Source organism: Zootoca vivipara, chromosome 5 (assembly GCF_963506605.1).
Source record: "Zootoca vivipara chromosome 5, rZooViv1.1, whole genome shotgun sequence".
In the NCBI taxonomy this organism is placed as follows: Eukaryota; Metazoa; Chordata; class Lepidosauria; order Squamata; family Lacertidae; genus Zootoca; species Zootoca vivipara.
Genome location: NC_083280.1, coordinates 62475955 through 62496727, shown reverse-complemented (window position 1 = coordinate 62496727; position 20773 = coordinate 62475955). Strand labels below are relative to the sequence as shown.

Below are 20773 nucleotides of genomic sequence, written 5' to 3'. Positions count from 1 at the left end.
TAAAATAAATGCCAGCAAGTGCTTTGTTGTATTTGAAAAAGCTTTTTGTTTGCTAGTTACCAAATAGCTATAGAAAGACACAGGAATTCAAAAAGCAGTTCTAGAGAGCACTGTGTGTGTGTGTGTGTGTGTGTGTGTGTGTGTGTGCGCACAGAACATATGTACACACATGCACATACATTCAAACCCCTTTGGATCCCACCTACTTTTTGTTCATCTATCTATTCATTCATTTATTGTTCCACTAGACTACTAGTACAGAAGTGTGAGAATTGTAAAGATAAAAACAACTTTTGCCTGAATATTTATTTATTAAATTTCTATCCCACTTCATCTAAGGATCACACAGTGGTTTACAATTTAAAAACACAGAACTACACAACACAGTAATAAACAACAACCCCACTCCACCCCGACCAGTTTAAAAGACCACAGATTGTTTAACTAGCCAAAAGCTGGGGAGAAGATGCATGTTTTTGCCTGGTGCCTAAAGATACGTAATGAAAACACCAGGCAAGCTTCCCTAGGGAAAGCATAAGCAGGGAGCCACCACAGAGAAGGCCCATTCTCGTGTTGCCACCCTCTGGGCCTCTTGTGGAGAAGGCAAACAAAGAAGGTTCTTAGTTGGTGATTGCAGGGTCTGATTCATATGGGGAGAGGCGGTCCTGAGCCGTTTAAAGCTTTATAGGTCTAAACCAGCACTTGAATTGGGCCCGTGAACTAATTGGCAGCGAGAGCAGATGGGTCAATATTGTTGTTATATGCTCTAATGGTCTTACACTGGTGAGCAACCTAGCCACTAAATTCTGCACCAGCTGAAATTTCTGAATCATCCACAGCAGCAGCCCCCATTGAAAGGATAGATCTCCCAGGGACTGAATGCCACCAATGGATAGACTGAAGGTGAGTGAAGCCAGAGAAAATGTGTCCTGACGTAATCTAGAATTCTGCATAGACTTTCAAATCCTATGCAGCTCTACTCAGAAGAAAGCCCCACTGGAATTTATGGGGTTACTCTGTATACAGAGGATTTTAATATAACATACCAATATAAGTCTAGGGATGCGGGTGGCGCTGTGGTCTAAACCACAGAGCCGAGAGCTTGCCGATCAGAAGGTCGGCAGTTTGAATCCCTGCGACGGGGTGAGTCCCCGTCATTCTGTCCCAGCTCCTGCCAACCTAGCAGTTTGAAAGCACATCAAAGTGCAAGTACTGTAGATAGATAGGTGCCGCTCTGGCGGGAAGGTAAACGGCGTTTCCGTGCGCTGCTCTGGTTCGCCAGAAGCGGCTTAGTCATGCTGGCCACATGACCTGGAAGGTGTCTGTGGACAAACACCAGCTCCCTCGACCTACAGAGCAAGACGAGCGCCGCAACCCCAGAGTCGTCCACGACTGGACCTAATGGTCAGGGGTCCCTTTACCTTTTTACCAATATAAGTACAGTACTATTCTGAAAGCACATGAAACTAATTCCTGTGCCAGAGAGAATGCGTGTGTCAATTACCTATATGAGAAAGAGAGTGCAAAAGCCTGCCAATTTGTTCTCAGAAAGCTGGGGGGTGGGGTGGGACTTATATTCAGCAAATCTTACAACCAGAAAGGACAGGAAGAAAGGAACTCTGATCAGAAGAATGGAGAAGTTTCAGGAAGTGTTGGGAGGCTGTGAAAGAAGAGACTGAAGCCACATGCAGCTCCCTGGTAGCAGGTTGCCCACCTGTGAGTTCAACTCTCCCGTTATATAATTTATATATTTTTTTCTATTTTTTTATTTTTCCAAGCAGTATGCTTTCATTTTAAGGTGTTTCCAGTGGTAGCAATTAAAAAATTCAGCAATTTAATTTATTTCTGAAGAGCACAGATGTGATAAAACCAAAAATACATTTTTAAAATGATACCTAAAGTTATTTTTCTACCATTCTTTTTTTTTAAAGAGGAAAAAGAATGGTCATAGAGGCACAGCTCTCAACAAAAGAGATTGTTTGCAAAATCTCTACCCATCTTCCCTTCACATGCAAAATCATTGCATAGTTACATAAAGTTTGTGATTGATACTGAAATTTAATGTTACCACCATGAAATTTGTCATTTGCATTATAAAAAAAATAGGTTATTATGCATGAAAGAAAATGATAGCTTAACACATAATATATATACAGTATATAATACTGGTTCATTTCTTTAAAAGTACCAGCTGGCTCAATCAAAAATAGGAACTACATATAAGAGAAAGCAGCCTGTAATAAGGAGGTTCAAATTATACCTGCTCTGACCATAGTGTATAACACTACCGATCTCCTTGATTCTACACATGCACAATTCCCCCTATAATAGTCTTCATTATAATGTGAAACGTAAACTGAAAATTATATGTTTTGCAACTTTAAAAAATTGCATATGCTGCCTATAGAAACCACACAGGCTCTCTGTGTATGCCACAGAAATCTTCCTACTGGGGCTTAAACTGTATGTTATTCAGACTTTGGTGATTCTTTCATTTATCATTTTTCAAAACTCAAGCAGTCTGGGCAGGCTGCAAATCTGAGTGAAGGAGGAGTGCCCAGAGCAGGGCTGCTTAACCCTTTTTCTGCCTCCCCCCCACAATTTCCTCCTATGGCATACCCTCCAATGAAAATAGGGACGTACTAAGGAAAAGTGGGACATTCCAGGATCAGATCAGAAACCAGATGGCTTCTGTAAATCCGGGTTTGTCCCTCGAAAATAGGGACACATATAAGTAGAACACCAGACAAGGGAGATGGATTTTTAACTGAAAGAAGAAAGGGTTAAGCAGCCTCCCCTCCCCTTTCCCCAGCCAGAGAGAGAGAGAGAGAGAGAGAGAGAGATCTCCCCCCATGTGTGTTTTAAAGTCAAATAAAGACTCATTGGACTCCATGTAGTAGTGTGAGCCTACGACTATTGTTTCTGAAATCACACACAAAACACTAATGAAAAAGTTCTAAAACTTAAAAGTTCATCAAAATGAAACTGAGTGTGAAGCTGCAAGGATGTTGCTCCTCCCAGCAATTACTTTCTAATCACAATTTTATCTACGTCCCAAGTACTCTATTTAGGTAAGTGGATTTCATTACCGCTATACCCACTCCAACTTTTTTTGACTTACGAAGGTGCCTTCGGAACGGATTAAATTCGTAAGTCGGGGCACCACTGTACTAATGTTCAAAACTCTGCATCCCTTTGGGTCATACACAAACAAGCAGTTTTGGTCAAAGCAGGTTTTTTTTGTTTTTTGTTTAAAAAGCACCTAACATGTTGTTGTTTTTAAAACGGCAGGACCAAAAAGCAGAAGGCCATTCCAAAGGAACGACAGCTCCTTAACAAAGGAGAATGGCAGCTCAATAAAGAAGAAGACGTCTAACTTCTAAGTAAGTTGTGTGCAAGCAAGTCAGGGATGCACCTGCACAATATATCTAAAGCACTTTAACAGTCACGTTTTGAATTTTGGGAACTATAGTTTGTTTGTTAAGGGTGCTAAGAATTGTTAAGAGACCTCTGTTTCCCTCGTAGAGTTATAGTTCCTTGGGAAGAAGGGTTGATTGTTAATCACTGTGGGAACTGTTGTTCAGTTCCCAGGGTCCTTTGGAGATACACCATCATTGTCTAAGTAGAATAGCAGTGCTTTTAATGCAGGGGTGGGTGTGGCCCAGGGTGGATGCTCAATAAACAGGACATATGGAGAATCCCAGTTTAAGCTTGAAAGTCAATGTCACTGGACAGAGACTGTGGGTTGGGTTGGGTTGGGTTGGGTTGGGTTGAGGGAGAAGTTTCCAAGCAAATCCCAAGCTGTTTCCATGGAATTTTCTGTAAGCAGAACAACCTGGACCAGTTGAATGGAGTGATGTCCAGAGCTATGAATATTAAAGAAAAAGATTTACATGCCTTTTGCTATGAACATCAGTCTACAAAGTTCTCTAAACTGCAAGTAATTAAGGATCCTAACCGGGGGGGGGGGGGAACCAAAGAAAACAAAAACAGGCAAAAATTATATGTGCATTTTGCAATTATGCATCTTACATGCACAGTTGGAAGTGCTCCAGATAAGCACTACAAAACAGTGGAAGCACAGGTGGGGAAGTGGAATGTGTGAGAAAGTCAGGGGTACTGTAAGCAAAGCTCCTGAACTACAATGCATTAAATAACACCATCCTTTTACAGCACCCTTATGGATAGCAAAGTCGGAAGGCCCAAATGCCTCCTTCTATAAGCTCACATAAACCACTACTAACCACAGCTGTTTCCTAGACACCCAGAAGATGATGAGGGCAGGATGCATTGCAAGAGAGAAGCAGCAAACTCAAAACCAAGAACCAGAAATCGTGTCCTCCCTAAAAGAGGGCACGTGTTGTGGTGAGACCTCCTGTGTTGTGGGCGGGTAAGATTGGTTAGCCACAACACCCAATTGGTACGTCTCTCGGTGTTGGGTTCAATCTGGCCAATGGGGCGCAGTCCAGATGGATCGAGGGACCTATATATACCCATGCACGTGACCCAGAGCTTCCTCTTTCAGCGCCTGCATTCGGAACAGCAACAGCATGTCCTCTGTGCAGCTGAGAGAGAGAGAGATTTACCTTTGACGGATCGTCCTGGTGATTTCTTTCCGTTATTCCTTCTTTTTTCCTAAATTCATTCTAATTATTTTCTTTTCCCCTCCTTTGTTAATTTTAGTCCTTTCCCTTCCCTTCCCTTCCCTCTAGAGGGGCTTTCGCCCCACTGGGCCTTTGGCCCGATTGCTCCTGTTTGCGGAGCTTGCTGCTGCCCGTCTAACATCGCCTTTGGGCTCCTTTGCGCAGTGGCTTCTACTTAGTTCCCTAGAGGGGCTTTCGCCCACGGGGCTTTTGCCCCTGAGTGCTCCCTGTTTGCGGAGCTTGCCACTTCCCTCCTTAACATCACCCTTGGGCTCCTTGTGCAGTGGCTTCTAGTCTTGGTTCCAGCTGCAGCTGCAGCTTCAAGCGCTTTGAATTTATGCAGCATTGGGGCGATTTATGAGTTTCATTGTTGGATTGTTCTGTCCAGCTGATCGTTTTGTTATTTTTTTTGAGAGAGAGTTTTCTTTCTGTTGGATTGGTGAGTTTTGATGTCTGTTTTGCATAAAGACTGGTGGGGATAAGGCTTGGGTTCGCAGGCTGATGGAGGCAGAGAAGGAAACAGAGGAGGTGGGTCTCCCTTTTCTGCTCCAACTGCAGTCAGTTTGGAACGGAGAGCAAACCATCCAACCATCCTGAGGAGCCCCAGCAAAGGCTGAGGAGCACTTTGATCAGCTATGGAGGGAGGCTGAACAGGAGTTGACAGCAACTCAACAAGAGCCTTTGCAGATGGGAGCAGACTCATGCACATGCTTGCAATCCCAATATTTCCACAAGGCTTGCGAGTGAGCATGCCATGCCTCACATTTAAAAGCTTGGCGGGAGCAGCAGGAAAACCTGTTGAAACATCTCCACTGCTTCCATCCAGTTCTGAACTTCTTAATCCTGCTCCAGAACTCCTGAATTGTATCTCCTGCTGACAAGCCTGTTCCGCCACTTGCCTGAATAAAGATCTATTTCTTACTTCCAAAAAAGCCTCTGTTTGTGTGTTTTGGGCAGGAGCCAAGAGAAAAGGCCAGTCCCTCAGGTAGCTTTTTTTTTTTTTTTTTGCTACAATAGCTTCAAAATCTCAATTTGACACTATTAGTCAGGCTGATGAGCACATACTGTGACTCATATAAGTAGCATTACTCATTCCTTTCGGACCCTATGCAGCCAGAAATAGCCCAAGCTTCGCATGAGTCCGAACTACAGACGTCCATTGTTCTTCAATGGAAGCTAAATCATGCTGGGAGGAACGCTTGCAAAGCAGCATCTCTTTAACAGCCATCAAGAAAAATTAGCTCCAAATGGTTTTGGCTGAATGAAGTCACTGCTCCCCCTTTTGGCAGTGCAGTCCAACAACAGGAAATGTATCATTCTGATAGCCAAGACAGTATCCAGCAGGTGAATATTCAAAAGCAGTCAAAATCTTTCAAAAGTGGTAAGCAGGGTGGGGACTCCAGCTTGTTCCTTAGCCCTACACCTTTCCCATTTCCTCCATTCACCATTTTTAAATTAATGGATGGGAGGCACCAGCGATGGATGGAAAATCCAAAGACGTGGGCATCCCTTGACCTACCACCTCTTTTTCCTCCTGTTCACTGCTGAACATTCCCAAAGGAACAGGAGGAGGCAGCCCTATTTTTGCAGGTCCATTCATGACTTATAATCACTGAAGCAATAACTGCAGTACTATCAGAAACTCAGGTAAGGAATTCTTTTACTTGCCTACTGCACCAAGCACAAAGCCTGACTTGCAAGTTCCCCTTTAATTCTTCCCCAGGGAAGGTTCTGACCATCCCCTTCCATTGCCTTTTATAGGAAGCTCTCAATGCCCATATCTTGCCTCCCTTGTCGGACAGGCCTTTTGTCATAAGCTAGCTATTATTTTGTGAGAGTCCTCTCTTAAGAGAAGAGGAAGAAAGCAGTAAGCAGAGGACTGTGTCGAGAGGGGAGCATGGACCACAGGCTGTATGTTGATGATGCTCCCCTCTGCTCATTTCCCCCTCTCCTTCTTCTTCCCCATCTTACACCCTGTTATTATCGTACCTTGGAAGTCGAACGGAATCCGTTCCAGAAGTCCGTTCGACTTCCAAAACACTCGAAAACCAACTCACAGCTTCTGATTGGCTGCAGGAGCTTCCTGCAGCCAGTCAGAAGCTGTGGAAGCCCCGTCGGATATTTGGGTTCCAAAAGCACATTTGCAGACCAGAATAATCACTTCTGGGGGTGCGGTGTTCGGGAACCTAAATGTCTGAGTTCCAGGGCATTCGGGATCCAAGACATAAGCAGGAAGAGAGTTAATTTCCCTCCCTGCCCTCCAAGTGTAATTAGGCTCCTCTAAGAATATTGTGTCTCTAGAAAGCAAAGTTAATAATGGTAACAGAAGGGGGAGGAGAAGCAGTGTTTCCTTCCTAACACATATACCAGTCATTATGAAACACTGTGGTCTTTTTTTCTTTTTACCACTGGATAACTGCATTAAGTTAATGTCTCAAATCCACAAAACCCAAAATTTACAGGTGAGAGCTCTGACAGTAGCAACTTGAGCATTCCTCCCCCATTTTTCTATAGTGCATAAAGTAGAACTTGTGCTCTCACACAAACTGAAAGCTGTACTCATATCCTCTATAATGTATGAATTAGCTCTCAGCAGCTTTCAAAGCCACTTGGGTTTTGAAAGGGAAAAGGCCTAATTTCTACTGTAAATGAGAAATTGCTACTATCATTTGACAAAATATGCAGCTCTAAGCATGCTGCTTCCTACAAATTAAGTGGGATTTTTCTTTAGTGAACACATGTACCATTGCCATTCCAGAGAAGAAATGAAAGAAAAGCCAGAACATTGGACTCAGCCAGTAGTGCTGTGGTGAATGATTATCTGATTTTGTGGGCTACTGGTTATTTAAATTGTTTTAAGTTGTGCTTTTGGGATTTCAAAAGGAATTTGAAAGGGTTATTTATACATCTGTAGTAACAATCTCTAGCATGTTGGTTGCTGCTGCTGCTGTTGCTTTTTTGTCCATATAGAGCTTCTGAATTCAAATAAATAATATTATGTGCATGAAGGAACTGCAAGTGTATTTCTAGCTTCACATCACTGCAACACCTGATTCTAAATACCTGGAGGACTAGATGCCAGTTTTCACTAGACTCAAAATGTCTCCAAAAGACTGCAGGCAGATTTGGCACACTTTAGATTTGTCAGAATCTGGTTACGTAATAAAATACATCATAGAGGATAGGAGGAACAGAAAGGCTACAATGGATCAAGAATTTGAACGTGAAAATGCTGTGAATATTTTTTTTTCCTAATGCATTTCAAGTAAAAATACCTTATTTCATCCAAAATCATAATAACTGCCTTAGGGAGATTATTGTTTAGAAAAGCAAAGCTTAAAGAGACTGACTTGCCAAAAGACAAATACAACCCATTTCAGATAGATATTATTTTAACAGTTCAGGAGCAATAACAGTTAAAGGCATAAATAGGATTTCCAGAAGTCAACCTGAGAACGAGTGCAAGTAGGCAAGTATTTTCCCATACCCTCACAGCTCAAATTATATTTGCAAATGTCCTCTGAAACAGTCAACAAAGCAGTTGAAACATCAAAGAATTTCATCCATCTTGGTAAACGTTTTGATTAAAAAATATAAAATCTCAGGTGACCATGCAGGCTAGCTTTTGCTAAAGCAGACTTGTGGCAATTCACACATCCATCTTGGGTGGCATAGTTTAATTCAATTAAATTTAATGCAACTATTTTAGAGCAACTCAAAAATCCACAGGAGCCCATAAGTCTTCAATGAGCTGGAAGATTGCTTTATCTCAGCATTCTGTGTCAAGTCAGGTCAGATACTACAGTATAAGGCAGAAGTGGTGCATAACTAAGGAGTTTGGAGAAAATACAATGCTGGAGTAGCAGTGGCAGCTATCCCTTGGAGGGAGCCAAATGAGGCTTTGTTTTTTGTCCTCTCCTGACAGACCATGGTTAGAAACCTGAGTCAGTCTGTAGAACGAAATGGTGCAAATGTCCCAGAAGCCCTGCAAAAGCCATCTTGGTAGTCAATATAACCCTGGGACTAATTGGTGTGAGCTGTAACAGGAGATCATATATGCTTATCTGCTTGCTTTGAAGGCTGAGGTTTGGTTCAGTTCATTGGGAGAGGAGAGGCTTCTCATGCTGCTGGTCAGATAATCCCCTATCCAAGAGATGGAGGAGAAAGGGCCTTGAAGCAAGGGATGAGTTAATTGGACTATTGTTGCAAGTTTAGGTAGCACTTTAAAAAGTGCTACGAAGTTCCACTCACAGGACAGGACTTTCAGATCCTCTTCTTCCTGCAGCGCCCCTAATGTCTGCTCTGGAGTATTGGGGGGAACCTCCAGAACAGATTGAGGAGGGAGAGTGTGAGGGGCTTCAAGGGGCAGTAGATAAAGTGCAGGCAGAATCATGCTCACATGAAGCTGGATTTAGACCTAAAACAGTAGCAACACTAAATATTTGAGATGAACATTCGACATCAAAATCATAGAGGATTTTGAAGAGAATTTGTAGGAGGAATTTGGTTTCAGCCCTTGTTTTAGTAGTTCAATCTGATAGCGTAAGAATGTAGTTTGAGAGGAGCATATTTGGGGTCATATTGATATTTCTATGTTTATGTGCAGTAACAGTTGAAATGAAGTGCTATATTAAACAACTTGTTATAATAGAATCCATGAACTTGAATTACAGAGTTCACCAATATCACCTTTCCTTCCTACGCAATCTTCAGCTAAAGGATCTCTGCCAGCAAGAATGGCAAAGACCCCTGCCTGAAAATGCCGAGAGCTATCTTCCAGTCAAAATAGGAAGATCTGGATATGTCTCGGTGTTATTAATGTTCAGACGTCCACGCAATGTTTTCCGGTTAGTTCTAGGACACTGGAATCCGGTTTCATTTCGGATTCAAGCTATCTCTCTCTACATGAGCTAGCTCTGGTGCACTTTCCTAGTGCCCTGAATAATCTTACAGACAGTGGTTTGTTCTTTGGGGTTAGTGACGAGAGAGCTTAACCACAAGCCGAGGTTTGAACAACATAATAAGCCAGACCTAGATTTAGCTCATTGTGGTATGGCACTAAAAACATTTGTGGAGGAGCAAAGTGTTTGCATGTTCCTCTCTGGGAGCCTGCACATTCATGCAATCCCTGTAAGATATAGTTTGGTTTACCATGCTGTGCAAATGAGGTCAGTATAAGGCAGCTGTTTATATCATTGTAACCAGATTGCAAATACCTTTAAACCGAACTACTAAAAGTTTAGTTCCATTGTACAAATTGTCAGAAAATACAATTTTGTATACTATATTTAATCTGTTTCCATAGCTGACACTTTTTGTTTAATATACTGATTTGTGATGCCAAGAACACAGTAAAAGACCATTCAAATAGCTATTTGTGGAATGCTATAATTTTTAATTGATTGTCCTCTGGTTCAGGCTTTGTAGCAAATATTCAAAAGGCCACATGATTCTTCAGCTCAAATTCCTTGGCAAGTATTTTATATTTCAATCCAAATGTTATAAGGGTTGCTCAAAGTCGGAGAATTATGTTGAGAAGCAGCTATTATAAACTGTGTCCTTATAATGACTTCTGCTATTCAAGAATATGCAAGCCTGCAAATGTATAAGAATTACTAAAAATGTCTATTGTTCATTAATGAATTACACTAATTACAGCACAATTCAAAATGATCTAAAAATACACATCACAATTACTGTCACAAGAGAGGAGCTCATTTAAAGTGTTCATAGGCTATGATGAGAAGCATCTGAATTAACATCAGAGACATAAGTTATATTTCCTGTTTTGCTTTTGTATTGATGATAGAGCATTAATTATCCAACCATAGATATTTGCTCTGTACTATGAGGCTTCAATTATTCACCACTCTAAGAGGGAAGATATTCTTGAAGCTAAGGATTTTTTCTTGGAAACCTATGTAACCTGGAACATTGGAGTTACCTTTTCCTTATAGCCTCTCACTTGAGGAGAACACAGTAGGCTTTGGAAAATAAACTGTTGACTGAACTACACTGAACAAACCACAGAGATGGAAGCCATGAATGTTGCTGTCTGGCCCAAATTTGCAACTGGTGGCTGTGAATGTCTTTATCATGTACCAGTTAAGACTCAATATTATTGAATCCTGAGGTTGGTTCTCTAAATACATAGCAATAATTCCTAGAACAACATCAACTCTAGACAATGGGTGCTTTTAGACTGGTGCTATATTGCGGTGGGAGTCACTCATATATCAATAATTTACTGTTGATTGGAAAGTCCTGGGCAACAAATTCACTGCCCTCAAATATCAGATTTTTTTGAGATAAGGAAATGGCTGAAATTGGAAAGTGTGGGATGACATCTGCTTTGACGTCATCTAACCTCTCTGCAAACAAATCAGGATGGGTGCTCAATAAACAGGTCACCCGGAAGTGCTCTACACCAACCAAATTCCATTCATTTCAAATCAAATAGTCCAAATGCTTTTTTCTCATGTCCTCTTACCACAAATTTGTAACTAATTTAGTAAAATACTCTTTAGTTTATAAGTTGATGCAGACAATCAGATGCTTCTCTGAAGGTACTTTGGTCATCTGAATGGTTTCTAAGTGCCAATAGATTCTTAGCAATTCCCTTGCAAAGACATGCTGAGTATTCCTAAGCAAATTTTCAAGGCTTTGGAATACTGTAAAGGCACAGTTTTGACTTCTTGCAGCTCATTGCCCATCAATCAACTTCAGGTTATCTCTTCTTATGGTGAGACTACCTTTTAGACAACTCAGACTGCATGGAAGGACACAGTTTTCTGATCGTTTTGCCAGTACAAGTACACCCTCTCCACTCTGTTCAGGGGGTTCTACCTATGCCCAGAAAGGATTGGGGTGTGTGTATAGGAGGAAGTGAGTGGAGAAACCACATCATGCTAGCTGGAGCCCTTGCAGTGGTTTCCACTAGCATGCTGCGTTAGTTGAATCCACCAAGAATCACATCATGTATTTGGGAAACTATTGCTATTTAGGCATCCAGTGAAACTCATGAGGAGGGGAAAGCTAGCCAGTCAAGAAGTACTGGCTAATTTCATCAAAAGGCAAATGAAAACACATCTTAAAGTACAAATTGGGCAAAAATTAAATCTATGTTATTTAATTTCATATCATAAAGCACTGCACTATAAAGCAGAAGCCTTTATTATGATCACAATTTAACAAGGAACAGATTAAGTCAGATGTTACAGGGCCCATATAATAATAAGCTAGTGAAAGCAATAAAATTATACAGCAGAGACCAGCTTAGAAAAGACAAATATAGAGCAACACTGGCTAGTATTATAAGATGGAGGACAACCAAGCCCTGGCCAATCTTTTCTTATTTTCTGACACAGCTTTCTAGGAATAATTTCTCCGCATGGATCTATATTTTTTTTATTATAACTCAGAGGCTTCTAAAGTAATATGCCTCTGATTCCTTGAAATATTATGGTTGTTGTATATAGAGACCTACATATAACATAAATATATAATATAAATACAAGCACAGAAACAGAAATCTTAAACCTTGCCGTTCATTCAACTATATGTAGTAATTGCTCACACATTTGCAGAAGCCCTTTCTACAAAGACACCTCCTGACCTACATTTGAAAATGACAACAGCACATTTCTATATTACTGCAATTCTCCTGATTCAAAACCTATGTTTCTTTGTAAAAAAAAATGTAGCTTGTAAAATTATCTTAAAAGGAAAGTTGGTTGCTTAATTGCCTGCAACAACATTCTTTACAAAATCACAAAAAATCCATATGTCTCTTATATCAGACATCCACCTAGAAGCTGGAAAACCATTCAATTCTACATATAATCTAAAAGAGAAGTCATGATTGTAGTAGTAGTAGTAGTAGTAGTAGTAGTAGTTAATATTGTTGTTGTGTTGTCATAGTTGTATTGTACCACACCCATCTGACTGGGTTGCCCAGCTACTTCTGGGCAGCTTCCAACACACCAAAGGAACACACCAAAATATCAGACATTAAAAACAACAGGGCCTTCAGATGTCTGCAAAAAGCCATATGATTGTTTATCTCTTTGACATTTGACAGGAGGGCATTCCACAGGGTGGGTGCAACTACCGAGAAGGCCCTCTGCCTGGTCCCCTGCAACAACACTTCTCAAAATGTGGGAACTGCCAGAAGGCCCTCAGAGCTGGACCTCAGTGTCCTGGCTGAACGATGGAGGGCGGTACTGAATCAAAACAGGTATTTTTAACTAACCAACTGCTTTAGTCCAACACAGGCAAATATGTCCATCAAGTAATTTATGTAAATGTGATTATATAGAGAGAGGGACATAGAGATTCTTGGAGGGCAGAAAGGATTGAGAGCCTATGAGAAGTACTCACTTCTTCATCATCATCATCATTATGGTGTACACTAATATGCAGTAGCTGAGCACCAAATTTTAAATGCACGAAGCAACCATAATTAGAGGTATTTAAAATAAAATACTAAAATACAAAATAAAATTAAAAAAACTAAAATCTAACCATCTTCAGTGGATTTAATTGGAAGACTATGTATTGTAATGCTGAATACTTTGGTCTCTGACAGTGCCAAAAAACTTAAAAAATCATCATCATCCTTCAAAAAGGTTGGGAGGGAAAGGACTAATTAGAAATGTACGACATTCTAGTGCTTTAAGAATATTTTAATTTTCCACAGTATATGCCCATTTTCTGTGTAAAATGAAAAAGATTATTTGGTATTGTTTGGCTTAGTTAGCAGTAATAGTTAGCATTATTGAATTATATTAGATACTTCTGGAGTTGTGCCTCTGATGCTAATTATGTCCTTAGTTAGAAAAATCCCAGAATAATTTTAGACAGGTATTAAACCAATACTTTCAAGTTGTGATACTGCAAAAATAGTGCTGCATTGTTACCATGCTGATTTATTGTTGTTGCCTCAAACTTACAAAATGATAGTTACAAAGAAATCTAATTGAAGCTATCTTTTCAATAAAACTATCTTTTCAACTCTAACAGGAACTGAATTTGGTGAACACAGTTTGCTGGGTCTTTGCAACCTGAAATAATCTGCTGCTTTAATAACCTTACTGTGGCATGTGAAACTGGCAATTATTCATTTTACCATGAACTACTGAGTGGGGAACATTATAATGAATCACAAATTGAGTAACTCTGGTTCTCAGGAAAAACATTGCTTCTCATTTCCGATGGAGCACTCAGGGCTTCTACTGAACGTTACTTTCTCTTCTTCCATTACACAGATTTTAAAGGCCTTGTAATGAACTTAGAAAGTATTTTAAGCAGCAGATAACCAATGATGTGACTAAATACAGATTGTTCCATGTGCATCTCTGAATAGAGAATTTTTATATAAATGTTATATGGCCATAGAGCAGATTGCACTTCCTCAAGGTAGAATGTAAATTGGAATCATTTTTTTTGCAGAGGTGGGCATGCTACATTGAATCTGCCTACGTTTATAGTTATTGGGAAATTGCCAAATGGTGCAGGCAGCTCTGGGCTCTCTGTCCAAATTCTGATTATGTTGAAAGCTCTCCCAAAATCCTGATACAATAGCTGCAATAATCAAGCCCATTAGCTAGAAATAGACTTGTTGGCATTAACTTGCCCCAGTAGCCATTCAATGGAGCTCTTAACTAGCCAAAGAAAGTACTCTATAAGCAAATGAAAATCTTAAGTTGTACTACTCCTACCCACCTCTCTTCTCAGCATGCTGCAGTTGATTCAGGAAGTCAAGCTTTGTTTCCAGTTATGTCTGGACCAGGAAACTATGGTTGCAGTCTTAGAACAAGCTGGATTTTAAACCAATTCAAAAAATGGCTTAGGATCTTGCTTTGTTTTGAACCAGAGTTTTCCAGTTTGGACATAAGCAGGAACTATTGCTAACTGAAGACACTGTGGGTTCCTTTGGGAGTAAAGGCAGGAGGGAGTGGATGGTGTGAAGATGAAACAGGTGAGCACAAGGCTTGGTGTTCAAGCTAGACATCTGTCTAGATTTCCTTACTAATTGCCACCACCGAAACAAGTGGTTACTTGGGGCTTATCCACACTTAGATTTCCTCTGCTCTTTACAGGCATAGTCTGCATTTCCAGGCTCCATGGCTGAGTGTCTTGATGCTCTGGAGCTTTCTCCAGCTCAGTCTCTTTACAGCTGAATTAGAGCAAACAGCAATCCATGTAAAAACCCAAATAGCTGTTTACTCCGATTCAACTTTAAAGAGTGAGGTTTTGCAGGGAAAGATTTGGAGCAGAAACGGGTATTGCTTGGACACGGAGCTTTAAAATGCAGACTTGTGACTGTGAAGGGTGGGGCAAATGGTTAAGTGTGGACAAGCCACCAATTACGTACATTTTATCCCCCAGATGGCAAGAAGTTTCTGTTACTGCACCAAAGTCTACGAGTTGTGTGTGTGTGCCTTGCTCCTCCACACTCACACAGATGTATGCCTGAATCACACATTTCTGCATATTTCAAACAATATAATATAAGACACATTGCCTGAAGTCATCTCACAACCCGATGGACTACACAGAAAGAGGATATATTCTTCATATTTAGTGCAAGTTTTGCAACAACAACAACATATCAAGGTTTGAAAATATTTCCACAATTTCCAAAGATAACAGGAATGTTTACATTACATGTTTAGCTTTGAAGGATTCAAAGCTTTAAGCTGTGGAGTGTATCTTACAGCACTTATAATGATCCATACCTGAGCAATGGCTGCTTTGGATAAGAAGGCTGGTCACTGTTTTGGGCGGTCTGAGGCTTTTTCGTGACTTGCTTATAAATATTCCTTGCAGTCACTCCAATCCACAGCATTGTAGAGAGTGTAGAATAATGCAACACTATGCCAACCTACAATGAAACAGTGTCAGTTAATAAGAATCAACAAATAGTTGCAAAAATAAGACACCGTTCTGTTGCACATGTATATATATATATATATATATATACACATACAAGCATGCTGGAACATTTGCAAAGTGAAATGATTTTGTGGTAGCTTTAATAACTTATTTGTTTTTCCCTGATTCATAATTGCCCATACCTGAGAAAATAAGTAAGTTTTTTTATCAAACAGAACACACAAAATGAGCAAAAGTTTCATTAGGCATTTTCTTACGGAGAAGGGCGAGTACAAGCTCAGCTTGGGACACTTTTTAAACATTATACAATTATTACTTTATTGGAGGTTTCCCAGCTTAACCGTCAGATAAAGTTTCAGAGGTCACATGCAACCCATGTTGATGGCTCGTAATACTTTTCTAGTAAATGACATCTCTTTCTGCATATGCAGCCCTCACAGGCCCTTTTCTTGCTGTGTTCTATCGCAGAGAAAACGAAAGGTTGGGTGGACACAGGAGATAATGCTCCCCCAGGACCCTGTGGATATACCCACGAGAGGGCTATCCCCTTTTGTGGAGGATAATAGATTTTACAACCACTCAGAAACATGACTGTGAAAACTACTCCCTTCATGGGCACAGTTCATGCTTGAATTTAAGCCTCTTGAATTAAACTTGAATTGATTCGCTAAGCTTTGCTGGCAAGCGGATAATAGACCTGCTACTGTTTCGCTAATTATGCTGCATGTAATGCAAATTAAATGTATAGGGTCAATGAAAAAGCAAGCTCCTTCTGTAGTTTTATACTATTAACATTCAATTTAGCCTGCTGGAGAGATTGGAGTGGCACATCTTAAATCTTTCCCAGGCCTACACAGCAACAAATTACCAACCAGAACTGTTGGTCTGGTAAATGGCCTTTACTGCCCTGTTAAAGGACTCTTCTCCACTTCTACCAGGGTGGACAAAAATCAATGATATATATATATATATTAGTTCTTAAAAACTAGATGTTACTTAAATCATATTTTGTATTATTTAAATCATATTTTGGAATATTTCAGCCCGATAAAATGCCTTTAAAATAATATTTTTTTATAATTTATTTATTGATACTTATTCAGAGATATACAAAACTACATACCCATCTTTTTATAATATACTAGTGTTAAAAAAAGGCAGAAAGGAGAAAAGACAAGCTTAAAGAAATAGAAAGCAAGAGAAGAGAAAGAGTGAAAAAAGATTAGAGAAAGATAAAGCAGAATAAAAGGACTTCCAGCTCTCTGTCACACAGCTAAATATAGTATCCACACCTTAAGATCCAACCATTCTATCTTCTATAAAACAGTATTTTTTCAATCTTCAAATCCAGATATTACAAGTTCATTTTCTCCTTCATGCAGAAAGTCCACAAGAAATTTCCAGTCCTTAATATATGCCAGTAATGATTGTTCTCTAATTAAGCACTTTAACTTTGTAATCTCATCTAAATAAGCTGAGTTAACATATCTGAATGAAAGAGTAACATGTAAGAGTCTACAGCACCCATGACTCTATCAAACATACTGAGTTAAAGTGTGGTTTTCTATGAAAAAGAATGAACAGGAGGCAGGGGGACATGAGTTTTGAATGTGAAACTGGCACATAAATAAGGCTGGTCCAAAACAGTTCCCTCTCAAATTTTGCCACCACTTCTGCAGAGTCGCTTTGGGGATTTTCAGACATGTGTGGTAGAGCCAGAGGAAACTTGTCAGCCACTGAAGACCACATTTCTTTCTTCTTTTTTTCCACCCAGAGGGCCCTTTACCATGATGCTACATCATCATGTAATATCATGGCAAGTTATCATTTGGGTTCTGGGCACCACAGTCTAGGAATCTGTGCAGGTGAGGGTGACCAAGATCCTAAAGGGTCTGGAAACCAAGCCTTATGAGGCATGGTTGAGAGAGATGGGTATGTCTATCTTGGATTTTTAAAAAGAAGAAGAAGAAGAAGAAGAAGAAGAAGAAGAAGAAGAAGAAGAAGAAGAAGAAGAAGAAGAAGAAGAAGAGTTTGGATTTGATATCCCGCTTTATCACTACCCGAAGCAGTCTCAAAGCGGCTAACAATCTCCTTTCCCCTCCTCCCCCACAACAAACACTCTGTGAGGTGAGTGGGACTGAGAGACTTCAGAGAAGTGTGACTAGCCCAAGGTCACCCAGCAGTTGCATGTGGAGGAGCGGAGACGCGAACCCGGTTCCCCAGATTACGAGTCTACCGCTCTTAACCACTACACCACACTGGCTCTCTAAAAAAGACTGAGATATGACAGTGACATGATATACATCTTCAAATATGTCAAGCTAGTTTTCTGCTGCTCCAGAGGGTAGGCCCCAAATTACAAGAAAGGAGATTCCCACTAAACATCAGGAAGAACTTTTTGGTAGAGCTTTTTTGACAGTGGAATGGACTCCATTAGAAGGTGGTGGACTCTCCTTCATGGAGGTTTTCACACAAAGGTTGGATGGCCACCTCTCAAGGAGTCTTTAGCTGTGATTCTGGCATTGCAGGGGGTTGGACTAGATGTCCCCTGGAGTCCCTTCCGAATATACAGTTCTATTAATCTAACATTGGAGGTAGCACATCAGTAACCAATCCCTCTATTATACAAATCTATAGATTAAAAAAGCTTCCCACACAGCATTAAACATTGTCAGTAGGAGGAACTTCAGAACCTAGAAAGCTGCCAGTGTTAAAAATAATAAAACAGCTAAAATCCATCAGAAAAACATGGGGGGGGCGGGGAGGAATGTCTTCACCTGATGAATTCTCCCCTTAAATTTCCTTTAATTTCATTTGGGGGGGGCGGTCCTTAACTTGACAATTGCTCCTGTAAGCAAATATAAATTATACTGTACAAAAGGCAATGTAAGCAGCACGATCAGATATTTTGGAATATGCTGCTGGGCAGTAAAAAGGGTCTACGTAGCTGGCAAATGGATACACTTTAATTGCAAATGTATGAATTATAAAGCCAGAAACTTGATTTGAGCCACTGATTTAAACTGGCACATTTCCTCGGTGAATTAAATTGCCTTGTTTTAAATCCTACTATCTCTGACTCCCACTTGTTCAGAGTCTGGCGAAGGAGGGGAAAGCACGAGATAAGCCAGTAAGGTCTTATGAAGAAATGGCAGGCAGAACACTGATCAGAAGAGAAAGCTTCCAACAAGCAACAAAGACAAAAAGAGAGCAGCTGAGCAGCAGGGGAGCTGTCCAGGAGGCAGCTAAAACTAGGAACAAGCCTAGTTGTTAACAGTCGCTTCCAGGAAGCAGCTGGAGGATTAATGCACACAACCTAGCTGGCCCACCTTTATGTCCAAAATTCTGATTTTTAGATTGATACGCTTTGAAAACACATGTATTGAGGAAGTATCGAGGAAGAGCTCAAGAACACAAATCTATAATATGGGCTTGCTAGTGTTAAGTTTTCTCCTTTGTGTGTGTGTGGGGGGGCTGGGAATGTGAGGCAGATATTCCGTTAGAGATCAGAACAAAGTTCATACACTGGGACAGCTTATTCATAATAGCCCCTTTCCCTCCCCATGGCAAAAAACAGGGAATTTCCTTGGTGGGAAAAGAAACGGAAACAAATGAATGAGAATAATACTGTACTGTCAGCTGGTATATGTTCCTAACTTGTCGCTAATGCTGCCTAGAGTTATTTGATGTGCAGCTTGCAGCAAGAACAGAATCACGAGTGGCAGTAAAAGCTCTATGATAGATCTAGTCAGTGATGCTCTTTTGAAAGAGGGAAGTTGACATTGGTTAGGACAAACACTTCATTCCCTGCCATAGGGTGTCCATTGGAATAAGGGTAGGAAGAATCTGGCCCTCCACATCTCCCATCATCCCTGATCATTCGGTGATGCTGATTGGGTCTGGTGAAAGTTCTGGAGGCCCAAAGGCTCCCCAGCTCTCCATAAGACTATCCATGGATCTTATAAACGTGCCATAGCAAAACAAATGTTTGTTACCGCCTATATTGGATTGGCCTTCCATTAGGAATACAGTCTTCAGGAAAAGCCCCTTAATCCTGAATGCCTACAAGGAAGACTAGACATTTGGATTTACAGTAGTGGTGATGGCCACTAGCCTAGAAAGCTTTTAAAAAAAGAAATAGAATAAACACAGAGATTAAATTTGCCATGATAGCTAAACAGGGCTTCCAGGTTCAGAGACAGTATGCTGGGGACAAACAACGAGGAAGAGTTATTATTGCTTTCTTGCCTTATGGCTTCCAAATGGTATATAGCTTCTGTTGAAAGCAGAATTCTAGACAAGATAGGTGGACAGATCCAGCAATGCCCCTATGTTCATTCTACCTATTAAAGCATGCAAACGTATGGCTATTGTCTGCTTTCATGTTTAACAAGCAAATGAACATGTTTATCCTACCCAACCTCTCATCTCCAAGGATACCTCAAGACTGCTCACAGATATGCTCCAAATTCAATCTGAAGCTTACAAATACACACAATTGAAACAGCATTACTGAAACCTAACCCATAAAATATGACTTTAATCACACATGCCTCCAAAGGCCAATATAATATCAATTCTAACTTCTTCTTTTTAAGGACAAGCTATTTGCTGGTGCCTAGTACCGCAACACAGATTAGACAACTGGGCCAAAGCAAACAAGATGAATTTTAACAAGGAGAAATGTAAAGGACTACACTTGGGCAAAAAAAAATGAAAGGCACAAATACAGGATGGGAGACACCTGGCTTGAGAGCAGTACATGTGAAAAGGATCTAGGAGTGCTGGTAGAACACAAACTTGACATGAGTCAACAGTGTGATGCAGCAGCTAAAAAAGCCAATGCAATTCTGGGCTGCATCAATAGGAGTATAGCATCTAGATCAAGGGAAGTAATAGTACCACTGCACTGTATTCTGCTCTGGTCAGACCTCACCTGGAGTACTGTGTCCAGTTCTGGGCACCAAAGTTCAAGAAGGATACTGACAAGCTGGAATGTGTCCAGAGGAGGGCAACCAAAATGGTCAAAGGCCTGGAAACGATGCCTTATGAGGAACGGCTTAGGGAGCTGGGTATGTTTAGCCTGGAGAAGAGAAGGTTAAGGGGTGATATGATAGCCATGTTCAAATATATAAAAGGATGTCATATAGAGGAGGGTGAAAGGTTGTTTTCTGCTGCTCCAGAGAAGTGGGCACGGAACAATGGATTCAAACTACAAGAAAGAAGATTCCACC

At 40.6% G+C, this 20773-nt stretch overlaps 1 protein-coding gene across 3 annotated transcripts in view; it reads right to left on the bottom strand.

Moving 5' to 3' along the window:
* Positions 1–20773, bottom strand: part of ADGRA1 (adhesion G protein-coupled receptor A1) — a 305321-nt gene that overhangs the window by 25632 nt on the left and 258916 nt on the right. For all 3 annotated transcript variants that reach the window (XM_035137651.2, XM_035137652.2, XM_035137653.2), the window contains one exon: positions 15383–15528. In XM_035137651.2, coding sequence (XP_034993542.2) covers positions 15383–15528 — 146 coding nt within the window. The remainder of the gene's footprint in view (positions 1–15382; positions 15529–20773) is intronic.